This window comes from Monodelphis domestica, chromosome 1 (assembly GCF_027887165.1).
Source record: "Monodelphis domestica isolate mMonDom1 chromosome 1, mMonDom1.pri, whole genome shotgun sequence".
NCBI classification, from domain to species: Eukaryota; Metazoa; Chordata; class Mammalia; order Didelphimorphia; family Didelphidae; genus Monodelphis; species Monodelphis domestica.
The window spans coordinates 742,001,287-742,020,681 of NC_077227.1; the positions used below are offsets into that span (position 1 = coordinate 742,001,287).

The 19,395-nt window shown below is 43.9% G+C and overlaps 1 protein-coding gene across 2 annotated transcripts in view; it reads left to right on the plus strand.

Annotated features, from left to right (window-relative positions):
- DOCK5 (dedicator of cytokinesis 5) overlaps positions 1-19,395 on the plus strand; it is a 235,271-nt gene that overhangs the window by 60,371 nt on the left and 155,505 nt on the right. For both annotated transcript variants that reach the window (XM_007477822.3, XM_056814520.1), the window contains exon 2: positions 12,778-12,861. In XM_007477822.3, the coding sequence (XP_007477884.2) occupies positions 12,778-12,861 (84 nt within the window). The remainder of the gene's footprint in view (positions 1-12,777; positions 12,862-19,395) is intronic.

Genomic DNA, 19,395 nt, shown 5'->3' on the forward strand with positions numbered 1-19,395 from the left:
ATGTGGATATATTTTATTGATCTTAAAATATATATAACCTATAATTTTTGTTACCTTAAAATTCTGAAGTGCATCCATCCCTCCTCCCTCTTTAACCACACTGCAGTAGGGAAGGTATCATTTGATAAATAGATACATATGTATACGTGTGTGTAAATTTACACACATGTGCTTCTATGTGTATATATGTCCATACATCTATTTGTTAGCTCTTTCTCTGGAGGTGGTCATTCCCACTTCTCCAAACACTATCCCTTTTGCTTTCTACAACACTCTCGCTTCTGCAAATTTGGCTCTTCTGCCAATGGTCTCCTTTTGGAGACGGTCGTGCCTTTGGAGGTGCCCAGTTTTCTTAGCCCAAGAGGAGGATGGGATGTCCAGCCTCCTGTGGGTTAAGAACTCAGCAGGGGCAGCTTCATCTGAGCTCTGATCAAAGGCTTCCTGCCCCAGTGCCAAGGCAAGCGGTCTGATCCCAATCACGTTTCCTCAGCGTCAGCATTCCTGCATCTGCAGCTTACTTACCTGACCAGGCAAGTATTCGCTTTGGGATGGGGTAGCAGCAGCCAAAGCCCTGCCACAATGGCTTTCCTCTCTCCCTCCCTCTCTCTCTCTCTCTCTCTCTCTCTCTCACTCTGTGTCTCTCTGTCTCTCTGTCTCCCTCTCTCTCTCTCTCTCTCTCTCTCTCTCTCTCTCTCTCTCTCTCTCTCTCTCTCTCTCTCTTTGTCTGTCTCTTTGTCTCTATCCCTCTCTCTCTCTCTCTCTCTCTCTCTCTCTCTCTGTCTCTGTCTCTGTCTCACTCTTTCTCTCTCTCTCTGTCTCTCTGTCTCTCTGTCTCTGTCTCTCTCTCTGTCTGTCTCTCTCTCTGTCTGTCTGTCTCTCTCTGTCTCTCTCTCTCTTTCTCCTTTTTAAAAATCCTTACCTTCTGTCATAGAATCAATACTAAGAATTGATTCTAAGGTAAGAGCAATGGGGATTAATGACTTGTTGAGGGTTATACAGCTAGGACTTTTTTGAAGATTTGAACCCAGGACCTCCTATCTCCAGACTTGGTTCTCAATTCATTGAACCACTTAGCTGCCCCCATCACTATGGCTTTCAATATAATCTGGAGTGCTCACAGGTTCTGTCTCAAGCCCTTGTAACTACATCTCATGTAGGACTGACAAATGCTCTGTGCCTGTAGGAATAGATGCATCATGGGACCTTGCTGGCCATCTGGTTCAGTTCTCTCACTTTCCAGAGTAAGAAATTAAGACCCAAGCAACTGAATGGACTTATCCAAGGTCATATGGGTGGCAGAAGTAGAATTTGAACCCAGGTCTTTTGACTGCAACTTTAGCTCTCTTTCCTTTGTGCGAATCTGCTTCCTCTCCTCACCCTCATCTCTTAGAAGGACTAGCTCTCTTCAAGGCATCCAGGTACCACCTCCTACAGGAAGGCTCCTCCAATCTCTCTCAGTTGTTAGGACTCTCTCTAAGGAAATGATTGTATACTTTGTTTCTGTATGTCTAGCTTGTTCTATCAGTAGAACATCAGCTCCCTGAGGGCAGGAACTGCTTCATTTTCCCTCTTTGTTTGACTCCTTTGTTTTCTAGCACCAAGAACCACAGTAAACATTTTACAAACATTCATGGTTTACCATATACCGCCACTACCAACATAGGCTTCCCTGACACACATCTGCAATCCTTTCCAGTGCCATGTGCTGCCCTGGTGAGCCCTTTGGGGGAAGAGAGGACTTTCTCCTTGTTCTGGCATTGTGCAACTCCTGATCTCCTTAGTTCTGGGCTGGGGGGTGGAAGGGGGGAGGGCGCCCCTCAGCAGCCAGAGCCAGCATGTTTTCCCTTTTTAGAACATGTTTTTCTCTCCCAAATATTCAAGCTTTTCTTTTTTCTAAAGGTCAGACGAAGCGGGGGGAGAGGAGGGAGGTGGTGGCAAACAATCCTGCCCTCTGTAGATAGATGTTCAGTGTCTTTGTCATTTGGGCTCCCTGAGAAAGGAGGCATGAACGGTTCGAACTGTGAGCCGCCAGAGAAGAATTCCAGCCACTGGTCTTTCGCAACTTCTCGCAGGCGAGCCTGGAGATTTCTATTCCATGACTCCCTGCCTTGTTTGATTTCTTCAGACCAAACAAGAGATTGTGATGAGGCGGCCTGGCTCAGAGCTCCCCAGCTTGTCCCCACTTCCCGGGAATCAACACTCAATGAATCATTGAGTGCAGGGCTAGGAAGAACCAGAAGCCTAGAGTGTCAGAACTGGGTGGGCCTCTGAGTCTAGAAAGGCAGCTGAAACCTGAAATGCCAGGAATGGGAGGGACCTCAGAACTGAGGACATCAAAGCTGAAAGGGTCCTCAGTGATCATTGGGCAAGTCACTTCACCTCTGCCTCAGTTTCCTCATCTGTAAAGTGGGGATAATAATAACATCTCCCTCCCATAGTTGTTGTGAGGATCAAATGAGAAATACTTGTAAAATGCCTAGTATAGCCCCTAGCACATGGGTGGTGCTATGAAAAGGTCAGCTAGTAGTAGTAGTAGTAGTAGTAGTAGTAGTAGTGGTAGTAGTAGTAGTAGTAGTAGTGAAGGGGGTGGTCGTGGTAGTAGTAGTAGTAGTAGCTCACTTTCTGCCTTAGTATCAATTCTAAGACGGAAGGGTAAGGGCTAGGCCATGGGGATTAAGTGACTTGCCCAGGGTCACACATCTAAGAAGTGTCTGAGGGCAGATTCTAACCCAGAGCCCCCCAGCTGCCCCAGCGGTCTCTTTTCAGCAAAGTGTATTAAAAGGATCACGATAGTGATGGAATTGCCCTGTTGCTTTGTCCCCTGCGGCACTTTTGCTTCTGTGTATTTGTCATCTCTGGTTTCTCGCTTTGCTCGCTCTCTGCTTCCCCACCATTTCTTTGTTCTTCGCATCAAGAACAGGCAAGCAGAACAACCTGAAGAGACCGGCCGCGGTCTGAGATTGGCCGGGGGGGCCTTCTGATTCTGCAGGTCAGGAGCTCTCCTTTGGACTCCCCTTCCTCTTAGGCCACAGTTCTTTGGACCCCTCTTCTCCGCCATGAGATCAGAAGCTCTTTAGAAGAGTCTTTCTCTTATCTACCTTGGAGCTTTGTGTGTGCCAAGGCTTAATCATCATTGGTTGAATTGAATTGAATTGAACCCTGGTTCCAGGACTGGTCCAATGTGCTCTCCTCCACCCAGTGATATGCTCATTTCTCCCTTTATGGGCAAAGAGAGCAAGCCTTGTGCGTAAGTTCCTTTAGGGCACTTACTGTGAGTCATTGTAAGATGGCAGCCCCCAAATGTTCCCTCTGTACCCAGCCCCATTAACAGAGGGAGAGAAGCTAGGACTGGGGGGGGGGCTCTGCTCTGGGCCGGCACCCCCGTTTAGGAGGGACACTGATATCTGGACGGGGGCAATGAGGAGGGTAGAACCAGGAGTCGGTAGAAATGGCCAAGACTTGGTGGAGTCAGAGGCAGAAGACTTGGGTTTGAATCCCAGCTGGACAACTAATAAAACCATTCACAGTCTTAGTTCGGTCATTTACCAACCTCGTTAGGGCGAGTGACTTCACCTCCCTTCTTTCTCCCTGGTCTGCTGCTTTCGAAAGTCGTCCGCTGAAGGAAAAAGAACTCGCAATTCCTTATTGAGAAAGAGACGGAGACAGACATTCAAGGCTTGTCACCATCCTGGCCACCTTCTACTGACAAGCCCCCGACTTGTCAATATCCTTCCTTAATGGCAGTGGGGGGGGGGGGCTCCATACCGCCCCAGCGCCTCACCTTGATGTGCTCCGTCTCCTCTCTCACAGGCTAACTCCCGACTCCTCCAGCTCCACTCCTCAGGCTCAGGAATTCCCCATCTTCTCCCCAGAAACCTTCTTGCCCTGGAGATGCCTTCATCCTGTGGCCAGTCTTCTGATTGGCCGGGTCTGAGTCTCTATTCTGGGCTCCATTCTTCACTTCCTCCTTATCTTTCTCATTGTCTTTCATGTATTGGTCATTGCCCAATGGGAGAAGTTTAAAAGTGCCTCTCTCTGTCTCTGTCTCTGTCTCTGTCTCTCTGTATCTCCTTATCCCTCTCTGTCTGTCTGTCTGTCTGTCTCTTTGTCTCCCCTCTCTCTGTCTCTCTCTCTCTGTCTCTCTTTGTATCTCTCTCTCTATATATATCTGTCTGTCTGTCTCTGTCTCTGCCTCTCTTTCTTTCTCTGTCTCTCTCTCTCTGTCTCTGTCTCTCTGTATCTCCCTATCCCTCTCTGTCTCTGTCCCTCTCTGTCTGTCTATCTCTCTGTCTCTGTCTCTCTCTGTCTCTTTGTCTCCTCTCTCTCTCTCTCTCTCTCTCTCTCTCTCTCTCTCTCTCTCTCTCTCTCTCTCTCTCTATATATATATATATATATATATATATATATATATATATATATATCTGTCTGTCTGTCTGTCTCTATCTCTGCCTCTCTTTCTTTCTCTGTCTCTCTCTGTCTGTCTTTCTGTCTCTGTCTCTCTCTGTCTCTTTCTGCTTGTCTTTCTGTCTCTCTCTCTCTCTCTCTCTCTGTCTCTGTGTCTCCTATCTCTGTGTATCTGTCTCTGTCTCTCTCTGTCTCTTTCTGCTTGTCTTTCTGTCTCTCTCTCTCTCTCTCTCTCTCTCTCTCTCTCTGTCTCTGTGTCTCCTATCTCTGTGTATCTGTCTCTGTCTCTCTCTGTCTCTTTCTGCTTGTCTTTCTGTCTCTCTCTCTCTCTCTCTCTCTCTCTCTCTGTCTCTGTGTCTCCTATCTCTGTGTATCTGTCTCTGTCTCTCTCTGTCTCTTTCTGCTTGTCTTTCTGTCTCTCTCTCTCTCTCTCTCTCTCTCTCTGTCTCTGTGTCTCCTATCTCTGTGTATCTGTCTCTGTCTCTCTCTGTCTCTGTCTCTCCCTCCCTCTCCCCAGGAAGCCCATGGTTCACTCCTTCAATCTCCTCTTCTCCATCCTAAATATCTCTACCTTCTACCTGATTTTCATGTCCCCTGGCCTCTCATTCCTTCACCAATAGGGCCACCCAGTGAACTCTGCAGATGGCCCTTCTTGCAGTCTGGATCCAATTCCTCTCTCTGCCTTCATTGTGAGACTTCCCTCTCGCCTCTGGGTAAGCCTCAGTTTACCCCTGTTTAAAACAAAGGGATTCTGTTCTGTAACGCAGTTCCTCGATCCTGTGATCCTTTTTGATCTGTCCTTGAGGAACGTCTGTTCTGCCTGGGCAGAGAGGGACTGCTCTGTGTGTGTGGGGGGGTATTTTGCCTGGCCCCTGGAGGCCAAAGACTTGTTTTTATCCCTGTATCCTAATCGCCAAGGAGGAGCCTTTGGAGCTAGTAAAGTACTGAATGGATGTCTTTGAAATAGGAAGAGGGAGGGGATCTGTGATTTTCACTGGGAAAAGGAACTCCCTCTCCTAATGCAGGTTGTCACTTATATGCCAGATGCATAAGAGGCTTCTCCGCCTTGCTCCCCTGTGCCAGGGAAATCAAAGAGAGATCTCAAACATTCATCCTTGCTGACATTTATACAGAACTTGAAAGTCTGCCAAGAACCTCTTCTGGATTATTCCATTTGACCCTCTGTGGTCAGTGCTATTATTATGTCCATTTTCCACACAGCAACACCGAGTCTCAAAGGAGATTTAGTGAATAGAGGTCTCATGTGGAATTTTAGCCCAGGCCCTGCTCACTGGGAGTTCCTTGAGATCAGAGACTGTATTGTACCTTTCTTTGAATCCCTAGCACCAAGCACAGTGCCTGGTGGATAGCAAATGCCTAATAAATGCTTGATGACCGACTATCCTCTGTTACATCAAAGTAGAATAGGAAGTCATAAAAGAAAGAAGTCATTGTGAGATAGAAATCTGGAGGGCTTCTTGGAGGAGCTGAAGTTAAAAGAAGTCAAGAGTAGAAAGCTTTGGCAGCCTGAGTGATGGAATAAACAGGCTTCCATAAGAACCAGCAAAATAGCATTGTGGAGAGAATAGAAAGAACATTGGCCTTTTAGTCCAAAAATCTGGGTTCAAATCTTGCTTCTGCACCATACATAGTAACTATGTCACTTAACCCTCTGTGCCTCAGTGTGTTTATCTGTAGAATGAGGGGAGGTTGGACTCATTGGTCATCTGTAACATGGAATCTTCATGTCCTCAAAATGAATATGATGGTGGAGAAATTGAGAGCTGAATGAAGACGTGTTTAGAGAAGTCATCGAAGATAAGGGCAGAGAGCCTTAAATGCCAAGCTGAGCACAGCCAAGGCCAGTCTAGGTGCCTTTGTGCTTAGGCCAAAGGCTAAGTTCTTAGGAGCCTGGACATTATCCACCTGGAAGGAAAGGGGCCTGGAAGCAATCCATCCTCGCGCACACACACCCTTGTTGGATTTACCACTTCCTTCCTCACCGTGAGAGGGGCCACAGACAAAGAGCATCACTCACAGTTCAGAACTCAGAGCCTGGAGCAGATGAGACCTGATCATAGAATCCCAACAAGTAATCCTCCAGCCGAGAGGGATGCTCAGTCCCAGGATGGGCCATTCAAACAAAAAGCTCTCCACCTTGGGAGAAGGAACTATTGGAGTGGGTCACATCGTCCTATGGCAGATCCAGGCCTCTGAGTGTGTGCTTTAGTTTATTGGGTTTGGGGTTTTATATGAGGTTTCTCTTCCCCAAATGACCAGTACAGAAACAAGTTGTGCATAATAATATGTGTATAACCCAGATCCAATGGCTTGACAGCTTGAGGAAGGGGGAGGGAAGAAGGGAAAGAGACAATTTAGATCAGAAAACTTATGTGGAAAAATTCATTGCTATGTGAAATTGGTCAAATAAAATCTTAATTGTTAGATTTAAATTTTAAAATGTTTTTAAAAAGGAGTTTATACCTACCATTGTTACCCAGTCCTCCTGCTCTGTAGGTAGTGTGATGTATCTGTAGGTTAACTGGAGAGCTTAGCTAGGGCTGGCTGGCACCAACATCTCAGTCCCCGTGGTTTGTGCCATCTTAGACCAGTTAACCCCAAGAGCTGGGGCTGAGGTTTGGGATTTAGCAGGGAGCTGATACCTCCCACCTCGGCAAATGAAGGACACTCAAGTCAACTAGCACTTATTTATGAAGTGAATGAATGCCTTGTGGAGGATACTGCCTGGGTGGTTAGACAAAAGAAATTGAATGAATGAATGAATAATTAAACAATGAATGAATGAATGAATGAATGTGTGAATAGTAGATAGATACAAAGAAAGACAAAGAGGGAAGGAAGGAAAGGAAAGGAAAGAAGATAAGAAAGGAAAGAAAAGGAAAGGAAAGGAGATAAGAAAGTAAAGGAGATAAGAAAGGAGAAAGGAATCCCTGCTCTCAAGGAGTTTACATTCTACTGGGGGGGTATATAGCTTGTGCTACAAAAAAAGTAAATATAAAATAATACAATACACTACTTCTCCCACCCATCTTTTTTTTTTTTAAATCAGACCCTCCCCTCAAGCAACTTACATTCTGCCTGGGTAGGTGGCATGTACCCAAATAAATGGATACAAATGATCTTCTATGATTTCCAGAGATAACTGTAGGGAGTGGCGCCTGAGCTGGACCTTGAAGGAGGTTAGGAGGCACTGGAAGAAAAGGGACACTCATTCAGACATGGGTGATGAGCATCTCTGTAAAGGCACAAAGGCAGGAGAGACCATATGGAGTTTCATCTCAGAATGGAGAGAGTATAAAAGGAGTTTGGTAATCTGAAATAAGATGGGAGTGGAGGTCAGCCTGGATGGAAGAGACTTTCAATGTTAGGTTGAGGAGTTTGCATTGAATCCTAGAAGCAGAGACTTGAATGGAGGTGTTTAGCAATGTCAATTTGGCAGCTGGTGGATGATGTAGAAAAGGGAGATAGGGGAGATGGGGACATGATAGTGCCTGTGTGAATGGAGAAAAGGGAACTATTATGAGAGATGTTTTGGAGACAGAAATGATACCTGATGGGATATGAGAAATGAAGGAGAGAGAAGAGATGACTTTGAAGTTTGTTCTATGGAATCTGGAATCAGAAAACCTAGGATTGAGTCCCACTTTTGACATAGGGGCAAATTCCATGGTCCTCGGTTTCCTTATCTATAAAATGAATAGATTGAATGTACTGGCTTGAGGTTCCGTCCAGATTGAGATATATGAGCCTGTGACCTAAATGGGCTACATGGTATATATAATGTAGTAGAAGGAGCTCTGGGTTTGGAGTCAGAGGTCAGGGGTTCAAATTTAAATTCTTCTACTTACTGCCTGAGTAGTCTTGGAAAAGTCCCTCTCATCTGGGGCCTTAGATTCTTCATTTACAAAATGAGAGGATTAGACTGGATGACCTCAAAGGGCCTTTTTAGTTTTGTTTAACTTAATTTTGGGGATGATGGTGCTTTCAATGGAAGGAGGAGGGCAGCTAGGCTGAGGGTATAGAGTTTTAGACCTGAAGATGGGAGGCCCTGGGTTCAAATTTGGCTCAGATGTTCCTAGCTGTGTGAACCTAGGCAAGTCACTACACACACACACACACACACACACACACATATACCCAATGCCTAGCCTTTACCTGTCTTTTGCCTTAGAAATGATAATTAATCTATTCTAAGAGGGTTTAATAAAAAAGAAAAGGGGAGGTTTGGGGGAAATTTTCATTTTTCATGGCCCTCCTCTCTGGAGCTCTCTGGGGATGCCCTAAACCTTTAGGTTATAATGTAGAGCAGTAGCCTGCTTCCATCCTTCCTAGTGGGATGTCTGCTATTTGTCAGTATGGTCATTGTTCTTTGTAGCAGCAAAGAGGTGATACAGTGGGGCTCCCTTAGGTTTCAGGGCCAGAAGTTGCCCAAGGCAGAAGAATCTGTCCCTAGTTGAGGGCTTTTACGTTTTCACTTTCATTTCCTCACTTTTGCTTTCTGAGGAGTTTGGGGGGCTCCAAATCCAGAGCATGGCTACAGGAATAGAGAGAGAGCCCATAGAAGGAGTCAGCAGGTGTTTGCTTATATCAGCCATTCGCAGTAGGTCTTGGCATGTTTCTCCTGTTATACTGCAGATGTTGCCCACATAGACAGCACCATTGGCTGAAAACTCCTGTTGCTTGAAAATACCTTGTGCCAACTAACGTCAATAATGAATTTGCTGCTCCATGCATTTCCTATATTGGAAAGGCAGCCAGCTTCTTCTCCCTCTTCTTCTTTTAAAGATGTTTTATTTTCTCAAGTTCACAGAATAAAAAATTTCATAGTCATTTTCCAAAATCATGAGATCCAAATTGTGTCCCCTCCCCCTCCTAGAGGTGGGAAGCAATTTGATCTTGTAACCACGAAAATGTGGGTTTCAAGACTGTGAATTGCCAAACTGTAAAGATAAATTTTAGTGTCTTGATTTAAATAAAAAATAAGTGGTTGCCATGGGAAAAATTCCCAAATATGAAAATGCCCAAGTCAGCTGGGTTTTATGGAAAGTTTAATGAATACAAATGAAGGAATTTAAGGAAAGGGAGAGAGAGTAGAGAGTAAATAGTATGAGAAGGGCCTAGTCAGTCTTTAATCACTCACCACAAGATCGTCCTAAAACAAAACTCCAGGCCTTCTGAAATCTCAACTACCGAGTTCAGAGACCCAGCTCCTCCAACTAAGTTCAGAGAGCCAGCTCCTTTTAAAGAGAAATTTCTCTTATGTTACCTCCCGTAAATTTTCACATCTACCAATCACAGTAGATGTTTTCCCCAGGACTGACCATTCTTAGTTCACATCTTCTTTTGTTATCACCTTCTCTGATTCAGTTATATCTTCTGAGTATTTCACATCTCTTTGCTAAGCTTACCCTTTATAAGTTGCTTGACCTTTTAGTGATTAATTTAACCTTTATAGGTACTTAGCACCCTTTTGTATTAGATCTAAAAATAGACCTAGCTTAAGGGGGTTCTAGCTTTACTATAAGTATGAGTTGGGGACTTTTCATTGTTCAGTAAGGAGTTTACAACTTCATCTTCCCCTAAGGCACTGTCTGAGCAGGGTGGAGTAATTTTAAAGTTCTCAATACTTTCCTGACCAAGAACCTGCATTGTTTAAAATGGGGAATAGCTTAACCAAATCTTCTAAGGTATAGTCTGAGCAATTTTAAGATTCACAATCTCCCTTATATGTGTATTATTCTGCAAAACACATTTCCATGCTGGTCATTGTTGTAAGAGAAGGCTCATGTAAAACCAACCCCCCCAAAAAACCATAAATAAACTAATGAGAAAAATAGTATGTCTGGCTTTGCATTCTGACTCTAGCCATGTCCCCCAGAGATCAGAAAAAAGGCAGAGTGTGTTGGGGGTGGGAGGGAGGGAGAGACCTACTTGTACTAAAATATTTACAGCTGCACTTTTTTGTGACCACAAAGAATGGGAAACTAAAGGGATGTCCCTCAATTGGGGAATGGCTGAAAAAACTGATGGTGCTTTAAGGATGATTTCAGAAAGAACTGGAAAGACCTCCATGAACTGATGCAGAGTGAACTAAGCAGAACCAGGAGATCATTAAACACAGTAACTGCAACATTGTAGCATAATCAAATGTAGCTGACTGCTGCTCTCAGAAATACAATGATCCAGACACAATTCTGAAGGACTCCAGCCAGCTTCTTAATGAGTTGGGCACATCAGCCTCTGAGCAAACAGGAGCTCTGGGGGTGACCAAAGAGAGTGGAGAACCTGGTAGTCTGCAAACAGATCTTTGTGCAGGAAATGCCTCCAAGTCCTGAATTCATGGCTTTGCTGCCCAGGTGTGTTTTTTGTCCTCCTTCAGGTGCCCTCATCTTTTGAGGCCACTCAAGGCTTCCTGACTCCCAGTGTAGTGCTTTCCCATCTCTACTATGATGCTAGTGCTGGAGCCCCATTCCTGGAAACAGGAATTGAGAGCAGGTGTTTGAGAGGCAGTAAGGCAGAGGCTATAAAGAAACAGGGAGATCTGGGGACCCTGGGCAGATCATTGGCCTTGCTGCAGCCCCTTCCACCGCAAGGGCAGTTTGTGGGTTCTTCTGGTGACTGATCTAGAAGTCTGTCTCACTTCCACCCTGAGGGACTGGGCACTAGTCAACTCCTTTTATGTTGGATCTCAAGATCTTAGACCTAGGGATGGAAGGAACCTCAGAAACCATCTTGCACCTTCATTTTGTAGAGAAAGAAGCTGAGGCTCACAAGGACTAAAAGTCTTGCCCCAGGTCACACAGATAGTAAATAGTGGAGTGAGGATTTGAATTCGGGTCTTGTGCCCTTCGGTTTAAAGTTCACTATACAGCACTGTGTCTTCTGCCAGATCGAAAACTATGATCTGAAGTACTTACAGCACGGTTATCTGGAAGAGAGATCAGACTTGTTCTCTGTGATGACTGAGAGCAGAAATGGTCATTTGGAAGATATGTAAGGGCAGACTTAGGTTTGATACAGGGAAGAGCTGCCCAACAGTAAGTGCTATCTCAAAGCAGCCTAGGCTAACTTAGGTGGGCCTTCCCCCTCCTGGGAAGTCTTCAGGCCATATCTGAATGGCCTTTTTAAAACTAAAAAAAATAAAAATTATAAACCTTGCTTTCTGTTTTAGTATCAATTCTTTTTCATCCTTTATGTTTTAGAAGAGTGACAAGGACTAGGCAATTGGTCAAGTGACTTGCCCATGGTGACAAAGCTAGGAAGTGTCTCAGGCCAGATTTAATCCCATGTCTTCCTGTTTCTATATACTGCTATCTTGGCTCTCTATCTACTGACCTGCCTAATTGCTCCCTTAATATCAATTCTGAGATAAGAGTGGCAAAGACTAGGCAATCAAGGTTAAGTGACTTGCCCAGGGTCACTTAGCTAGTAAGTGTCTGAGGCCACATTTGAACCCAGATCCTTACAACTCCGGGTCTGATGCTCTAGCCACTGAGCTACACAGCTGCCCCTGCCCATTTCTGAAATGGTGGCTTAAAGGCTATTAAACATTAACACCCTCATTTTTACAAATAAGAAAACTAAAGCAAAGAGATGTTAAGTGACTTTCCAAGAATCATACAGCCATGAAATGCCTGAAGAAAGGATCCAAACACAGGTCCTCTTGACTCTGCACCTGGCACCCTATCCACTGGGCTGCCTGGCTGCCCTTAGATGGCCTCTTGCCCTAGAGGTGGGAGATTTGGAATAGCAGATTACTATTTTGGTACAGGCTGGGTTATCCAGATAGTGGTCCTTTCCAGTTCCGAGATAGAGGCTGTGCAACAATGGCTCCTCAAGTTGGTCTCTGTTTCTTTGGCCATAACAAGAAGACTTTGAACTAGATGATCTTGAGGTCACTTCCAACCATCATTCCATGATTCTAAGTAGATCAGATTGGCTGGAACAAGGATAATCCCATAAATCAGCCTGAGCCACACTGGGAAGGATGTTAAAAACACCTAGAAGAGCTGGTATTTTTTTCCCCCTTAAATAAGAGGGAGCCAACTGGAGCTTCTTGAAAAGGGGATGATATTGGTCTTTCCTCCAATCCTATGACCCTCTGATTCTCATAATTTGACATTTCTGTCTCTATCATCATAATCCTATTTGGGATCCCAGGAGTCTCATGATTCTATAAACATTTTTAGAGTCACATATTATTCTGGGGGGATTTTCCTTCATACCAACATCTCAGGCACAGAGGGAATGAAGCACCTACAATGTGCCAGGTACCCCATAGGATCTGCTGATTCAGGCAGTAGGTGGAATTTTCTTTCACTATTTTTTGACATTTTATTCTTCCATTTCCAGCCATCTACAACTACAATGCCTCCCAAGACATCGAGCTGTCCTTGCAGATCGGGGACAGGGTCCACATTCTGGAGATGTATGAAGGTAAGGAAGAAGAGGGAGGATTCTGGGGAAGGATGTTTACTGATTAATCTGGGGCTTTCCAAAGTCAACAGGCCTTTTCTCCTTCCTGAAATGTTGCAATCCTACACCAGGAAGGACTTGGGTTGTAAAACTTCATGCCTCGAGGGTTTTTAGCAAAGGGAGCTGAGCAATGGGAAGGATTCCTGATTCCATCCTTGTGGCTGCTGCATTTATTCTAGAAAGCACCCCTTCCTAGGCATGGAATTCAACTTTCAGAAGGTCATGGGTTTCAAGGTAGAGAGCACAATTCATTAGAGGTCCTCTAGGCTGACCATTTTACAGACTAAGAAAGTGAGACCCACAGAACTGAAATGTCTTAGCTCCTAGAAAGAGGAAGACCTAGGATTTGAACCCAGTTCCTTTGACCATATTGCCTCCCTTTTTGTTATAATTGTTTAGTAAAAAAAAAAAAGTTTCTTGGTAGTTTGATAGGTATGGCACTAAAAGTAAGTGAATTAATTTGGGTAGGATTGTCATTTTTATTATGTTAGCTCATCCTACCCATGAGCAATGAATATTTTTCAAATTATATAGATCTAGTTTTAATTGCTGCCTCCCTTTTTTAACCTGAAAAAATGTATTAGCTGGTGGTGGCTGGGCCTCTGGTGAGGAGCTTGGTTGGTCCTAAACTGAGGGATTTCATAACTCGAAACCTTTCCCATTGGGTGTATGAGTCTCTGAGAACCTGGGGTATTGCTGTCAATGTCAGGCATTGAAGGATAAATTAGAATCAAGGAAGCCAAATCAGGGTCCAGGTAATGAGGAAGATAAAGTTGTCTGTCTCCTGACCCCTAGATACTTAACTATTAAGTACCTGAGAGTGGATGAGGAATAGCCACGTGTTCATTAAATACTGCAGAAAACTTTAGGGTGTAGGTTCCTCAGCTTCCCCATCTATCCACCATGAGAGGTAAGGAGGTTTGGAATGGATAGAATGTAGGACTTAACCTAGGTTCACATTTTACCTGCTGACTGTGTGATCTGGGCAAGTGATGTCTCTGATGTCTCTGAGCCTCAGTTTCCTCATCTATAAAATGGGAATCATAATACCTCCTGGTTATTCTGGGGTTAAAATGAGATAATGTATTTAAATTACTTTGTAGATCTCTTGGTGCTCTCTAAAGGTATTCATGAATGTTCTGATTATTAGAGGCAGCTGGTAGCCCAGAAGCATGAATTCAAATCCTTTCTGAGATATTCCTTAGCTGTGTGACCAGGTGTGTCCCAGAGTCTCAATTTTCCCATCTGCAAAATGAGAGGTTTGAACCCTCTCACCTCTGAGAATTAATAATTCTTTGATCTTCTTAAGTCAGCCAGTAGTCCTGGGACCAGCTGCTAACTGGACTGTCAGTCTTTCACATTCATTGTTTTCCAGAACAGATACAGAAAAAGAATAAATTTAGAGCAGCTAAATGGTACAGTGGTTAGAGTGCTGAGTCTCAGACACACTTAATAGCTGTGTGGTCCAAGCCGAGAGAGAGAGAGAGAGAGAGAGAGAGAGAGAGAGAGAGAGAGAGAGAGAGAGAGAGAGAGAGAGAGAGAGAGAAAAGGAGGAGAGAGAGAGAGAGAGAGAGAGAGAGAGAGAGAGAGAGAGAGAGAGAGAGAAAAGGAGGGAGGGAGAGAGAGAGAGAGAGAGAGAGAGAGAGAGAGAGAGAGAGAGAGAGAGAGAGAGAGAGAGGGAGAGACAGACAGACAGAGCAGAACAACTTCAGTAGTAGATAGGATAATGCTAATAGCAATGATTAATTTTAAAATCCTGAATTGCCAGGAAAAGAGGGAGTGTGCCCTCCATCTCTTGTGGGCTATGGATTTCCCCATGTAATCAAGTCAGACCTTCATTAGGTCCACAGAGTCTATATGAACACTGGAAAAAAGATCTCTCTCGCCATTAGATATGAGTTACCAATGGACAGGCAGAAGGACCAAAGGATACACAGTACCTGGAAGTTCTAATTGACCAATGAATCCCAGGTGTGAGCTAGACCTCCTAGGTGCGGCGTTTACACTTTCCCTCTAACTCCAGAAACTTGAGGAAATTACTCTCCCTCTAAGATCTTGAGTTTGAGCATTTTTAAAATGATTCGGGAGTCACTGAGGGCCCTTGAAGGCATGAACTCTGATCGTAGAGTGGCCCTCCTCCCCAGTCATCAGCTTGCTCCATCCCAGTCCCTAGGGGCATCTTGGGACAGGAATGATCTCCCCAAGCATTCCTCAACTCTGATCTAGTAGATCTTGAGGCTCATAGGAACAAACTCATACAATCCTCTCATTTCATCCCTAACCAGGAGCCTAACCAATCTATTGAATCTCATGTCAAAATTGAGGAAGTAAATCAGATGACCCAGAAGGACCCCAAGGAACCCAAAGGGGTGCAGTCAGCAGGGAAAGATTGAAAAGAAGAGGGAGGGAATCAGAGGGAATCTGATATATAGTGAGCCTTAGAATCAGTACTGTGCATTAGGCAAAAGATAATGGGTAATGGGAACTAAGTGACTTACCTTGAATCACACAGCTAGGAAGCATCAAATCAGATTTGAACCCAGGACCACCAGACTCCAGGCTTTGTCCTCTGACCACTGTACAACCTAGTGGCCATATTCACATTGAATGTTGGTAGCAATTGACTGATGTTAACAAATGCCTGAGGGAAGGCAGAACTACTCAGCTCTTATATTGTTTGAATTTTCTTTGCCAGCAAGATATAGTTGCAGATAGTACTCAATTTTCTGAAGGCTTTGAGTTCAAATTCAGTCTCTACTGTTTATAATTTATGTGACTGTTGGATACTCCTTTGGACTTGCATTTCATCATTTGTGTAAGGTGGAAGTTGGATTAGATGATGCCTAGTGTCTCTTCTCACCCTAAATCTATTATCTTAGAAACTTTGAACTTAGAATGAGAGAAGACCAAGATGTTCAAGGGTTCATTACCAAGATAAATGAGGAGATAGAGAGCAACCAGCTTTTCCTAGTGAATTCCAGTTACTAACCCTAGATGAATTTGACCCTAAACTACAGAAACAATAGCTATGTGTGTGTCAATGCTGAGCCTTGTATGGGATCTCTGAAGGACCATGGAGAAAGGAAGAGGAGCCAGAGGACTGGAAAAGAATCAATGTCCTGTGTTCAAAAACTGGAAGAGAGCTGAATCTGAATTATATAAATTAATCACCTTGACTTGGACTCTTGTCAAGCTATAGAACATATTATTAAAGGGTTACCCTCTGAGCATGTAGAAAGGGAAGTAGCAATCAATAAGAACTAGCATGAGTTCACAACAAACAAGGTATGTCAGATTTATCTTGTCCTTATCTGATAAAGTGCCTAGAACAGGAGAGTACTGTAGATAAAGAATGAGCAAAGCAGAATTTCAATCACTCAAAGGAAATAAGAGTTGGGCAAATTTAGAGACATCCCCAATCCAAATATCCCATATAGCTATTTGGGAGAGTCTTCAGAGCTCATATCAGTCTGATCAGCCATTGAACAATTATACTCTGACCTCAATATAGTGATGTCCTTTTGGTCTAACCAACTGCCATGGCTAGATTTTAGCAAATAACTTGACAAAAATTTCCTTCTGAATAGGCTGGAGAGATGTTGGCTCACTGGCTGTATGGAAGCTCCATTTGGAACTGCCCAATGACCCAACCCAAAGAGCATTCATAATGGGTCAGTGGCTACTTTGAATGTCTGAGTGCCCCAGTGGTTTGTGTTGGGTAAATTTTTGGTAATAACTTAGAACAAAGCATAGCTTACCTGTTTATCTTATTTTCAAATGCCAGAGAGCTGGTGGATGACATAATTAACATCCACGTGATCTTAGATACCCTAGATTGATGTGTCAAATAGAATTCAATTTAATAGCAATAGATCTAATCAATTCAATTGAATAAATATTGATAGTTGTAAATAAAGTCTTATACTTTTATTTAAAAAAAGAAAGACAATCAACCAGGGGCAGCTGGTGTAGCTCAGTGGATTAAGAACCAGGCCTAGGGATGGGAAGTCCCAGGTTCAAGTATGGCCTCAGACACCTCCTAAACTGTGTGAGTCTGGGAAAGTCACTTAACCCTAGCTTATTGGCCAGCCTTTACTGTTCTTTTGCTTGAGAACCAACAGACAGTATTGATTCTAAGATGGAACATAAGGGTTCAAAGAATAAAAAAAAAAAATAATAATAATAGTCAATTTCCTAAAAACAAAATGGGGGAGGGATGACTAAGCATCTGTTCTGATGAATAAGACCTGAGCTCTTTGGTAGATTTGCAGATTTAAGATGAGTCACTGGCGTGACAAGGCAGCCAAGAAAAGCTACTGATTTGAGGATCAATGTCCAGGAGGAGGAGTTGGCAATGATATTTCCATTGTCCTCTCCCCTGGTCAGGCCATATCTAGAACACCGTGCTCAGATCTAGATGGCATATTTTAGGAAGAACAGTGACCAGTTGGACTGTGTCCAGAGGAAGGCAATCAGAATGGTAGCAGGCCTTGAGCTCATGTCATACTGGTATTGGCTAAAGAAACTAATTATGGTTAGCCTGGAAAAGAGAAGACTTGAGGGAGAGGGAGGGCAAAATTGTCTTTCAAGCAACCAATCAACCACCCAAAAAAAACCTTTACTTTTATCTTAATCCCAACCCAAGACAGAAGGACTGGATTAAGTGACTTGCCCAGGGTCACCCAGCTAAGAAGTATCTGAGGCCAGATTTGGGCTGAGGTCCTCCCAGTTCCAGATCTGGTATTCTATCCACTGTGCCACTCAGCTGCCCCACAATCACTGCCTTTTAAAATAAATTTCCAGATTAGATAAACTGCCAAATACAATGGACATTTTCACATCCATATTAGAATGGAGGAAGACGGTTGGCCATGAAACTGCAAATGTCTAGAGGTCGAGTTTGCTGGTCTTGTTAAATATATACTATGGTCAATGTGTAGTTGTCCTCAAGTGTTTTAAGGACTTGCCAGTGGAAGGAGGGGAGCCTTGTTCTTCTTGGCCCTTCCCTCTATGGAAGAAACAGGACAGAAATCCTCCAATCAGAGAGGCAGAGGGCAGTAATAAGGTAGACTCAAGGCTGATGAGACCTGGGATTGATGAGATCACTAGGCCTATCTGTCTGCCTTAATTTGCCCACCTGTAAAAGAGACACAGTGATGCTTTTAAGTATCCATGTTTCAAAAATGCTTGGATGTGCTATGTAGAAGGAAGCTATTATTAGAGAACTACTCAGGCACAGGGTCAAGAGCACTCCCTTTAAGTCTATAATCCTGGGTTCAAATTCTGCTTCTGATGCTCAATAATGGTCTAGCACTGTGTTGGTGAATCTATGGCACACATGCCAGAGTGCCTCTCTCCATGTGTGCCTGAGGACATTTTTTTCCCCATCAGTTGCCCCTCTGCCCAGCAACACAATGGGAGCACATCTTCCCTCCCCTGTCTGGGGTAAGGTGAGTGGGGGATTGGGGAGCTCACATGGAGCATGAGGGGTTACAATTTGGGCATTTGATCTCTAAAAGGTTCACCATCACTGGTCTAGCATTTTTAAGGTTTGTAAAGCACTTTATAAATATCATCTCACTTGATCTTCACAACAGCCCTTAGAGGAAGGCACTATTAGTATCCCTATTAAAGTATCCCCATTAAAGATGAGGAAACTGAGGCAGGTAGAAATTAACTGACTTGTCCAGGGTAACAGAGCTAGTTAGTGTTTGAGCCCCGATTTGAACTCAAGTCCTCCTTTCTATTCCACTACCTTAATAACTCTTTGGCAAATCATTTAATCTCCTTCAGTTTCCTCATCTATAAAATGAGAGAGGCAGGCTAGATGGTCTCAAATACCTTCTGGATTGAGGTATATTAACCTATAATTAGGATGCTAAGTCTGTGCCTCAGTTTACCCATCTTCAAAGCATCCCCTCTTGTCTGCAAGTTTTAGGACTTTTCCAGGAATAATAGTGCCATGAAAGGGTGGGTGGGGGATGTTTATAGCTCTGCAATGTTTGAAATGTGTTTTTATGTACATGATGTCATTGGAGATTCAAACCACTCTATGAGGTGGACACTATTATACCCATCTTTCAGATGAGGAAACAGACTCCCAAGAAATTAAGTCATTTGCCAATAGTCATACATGTAAAGATTATTGGGTACAAGCTTCAGACCCAGATTGTCCTCGTTCTTTGTGGCAAAAGAGGACTTTCCTGCATAACAAAATGTATTCTGGGATCACACCTTGGAACATGGTGGGGTTGGACATTTAGGAATATTTGACCATAGAAAGGCAAGAAACCGAGGCTCCCCATGGTGTGATGTCACCCTTCACTCTTGTTCAAATCTGGCCTCAGATCCTTTGTAGCTGTGTGACCCTGGACAAGTCTCTTACCCCAGTTTGCCTCAGTCTCCCTAACTGCAGCTGTGGCCAATGGGTACTTTCACTCCCAGGCAGAAAAGGTAACCCTGTCTCAGAGCAAACACACAGCCAGCCTCTCCAGG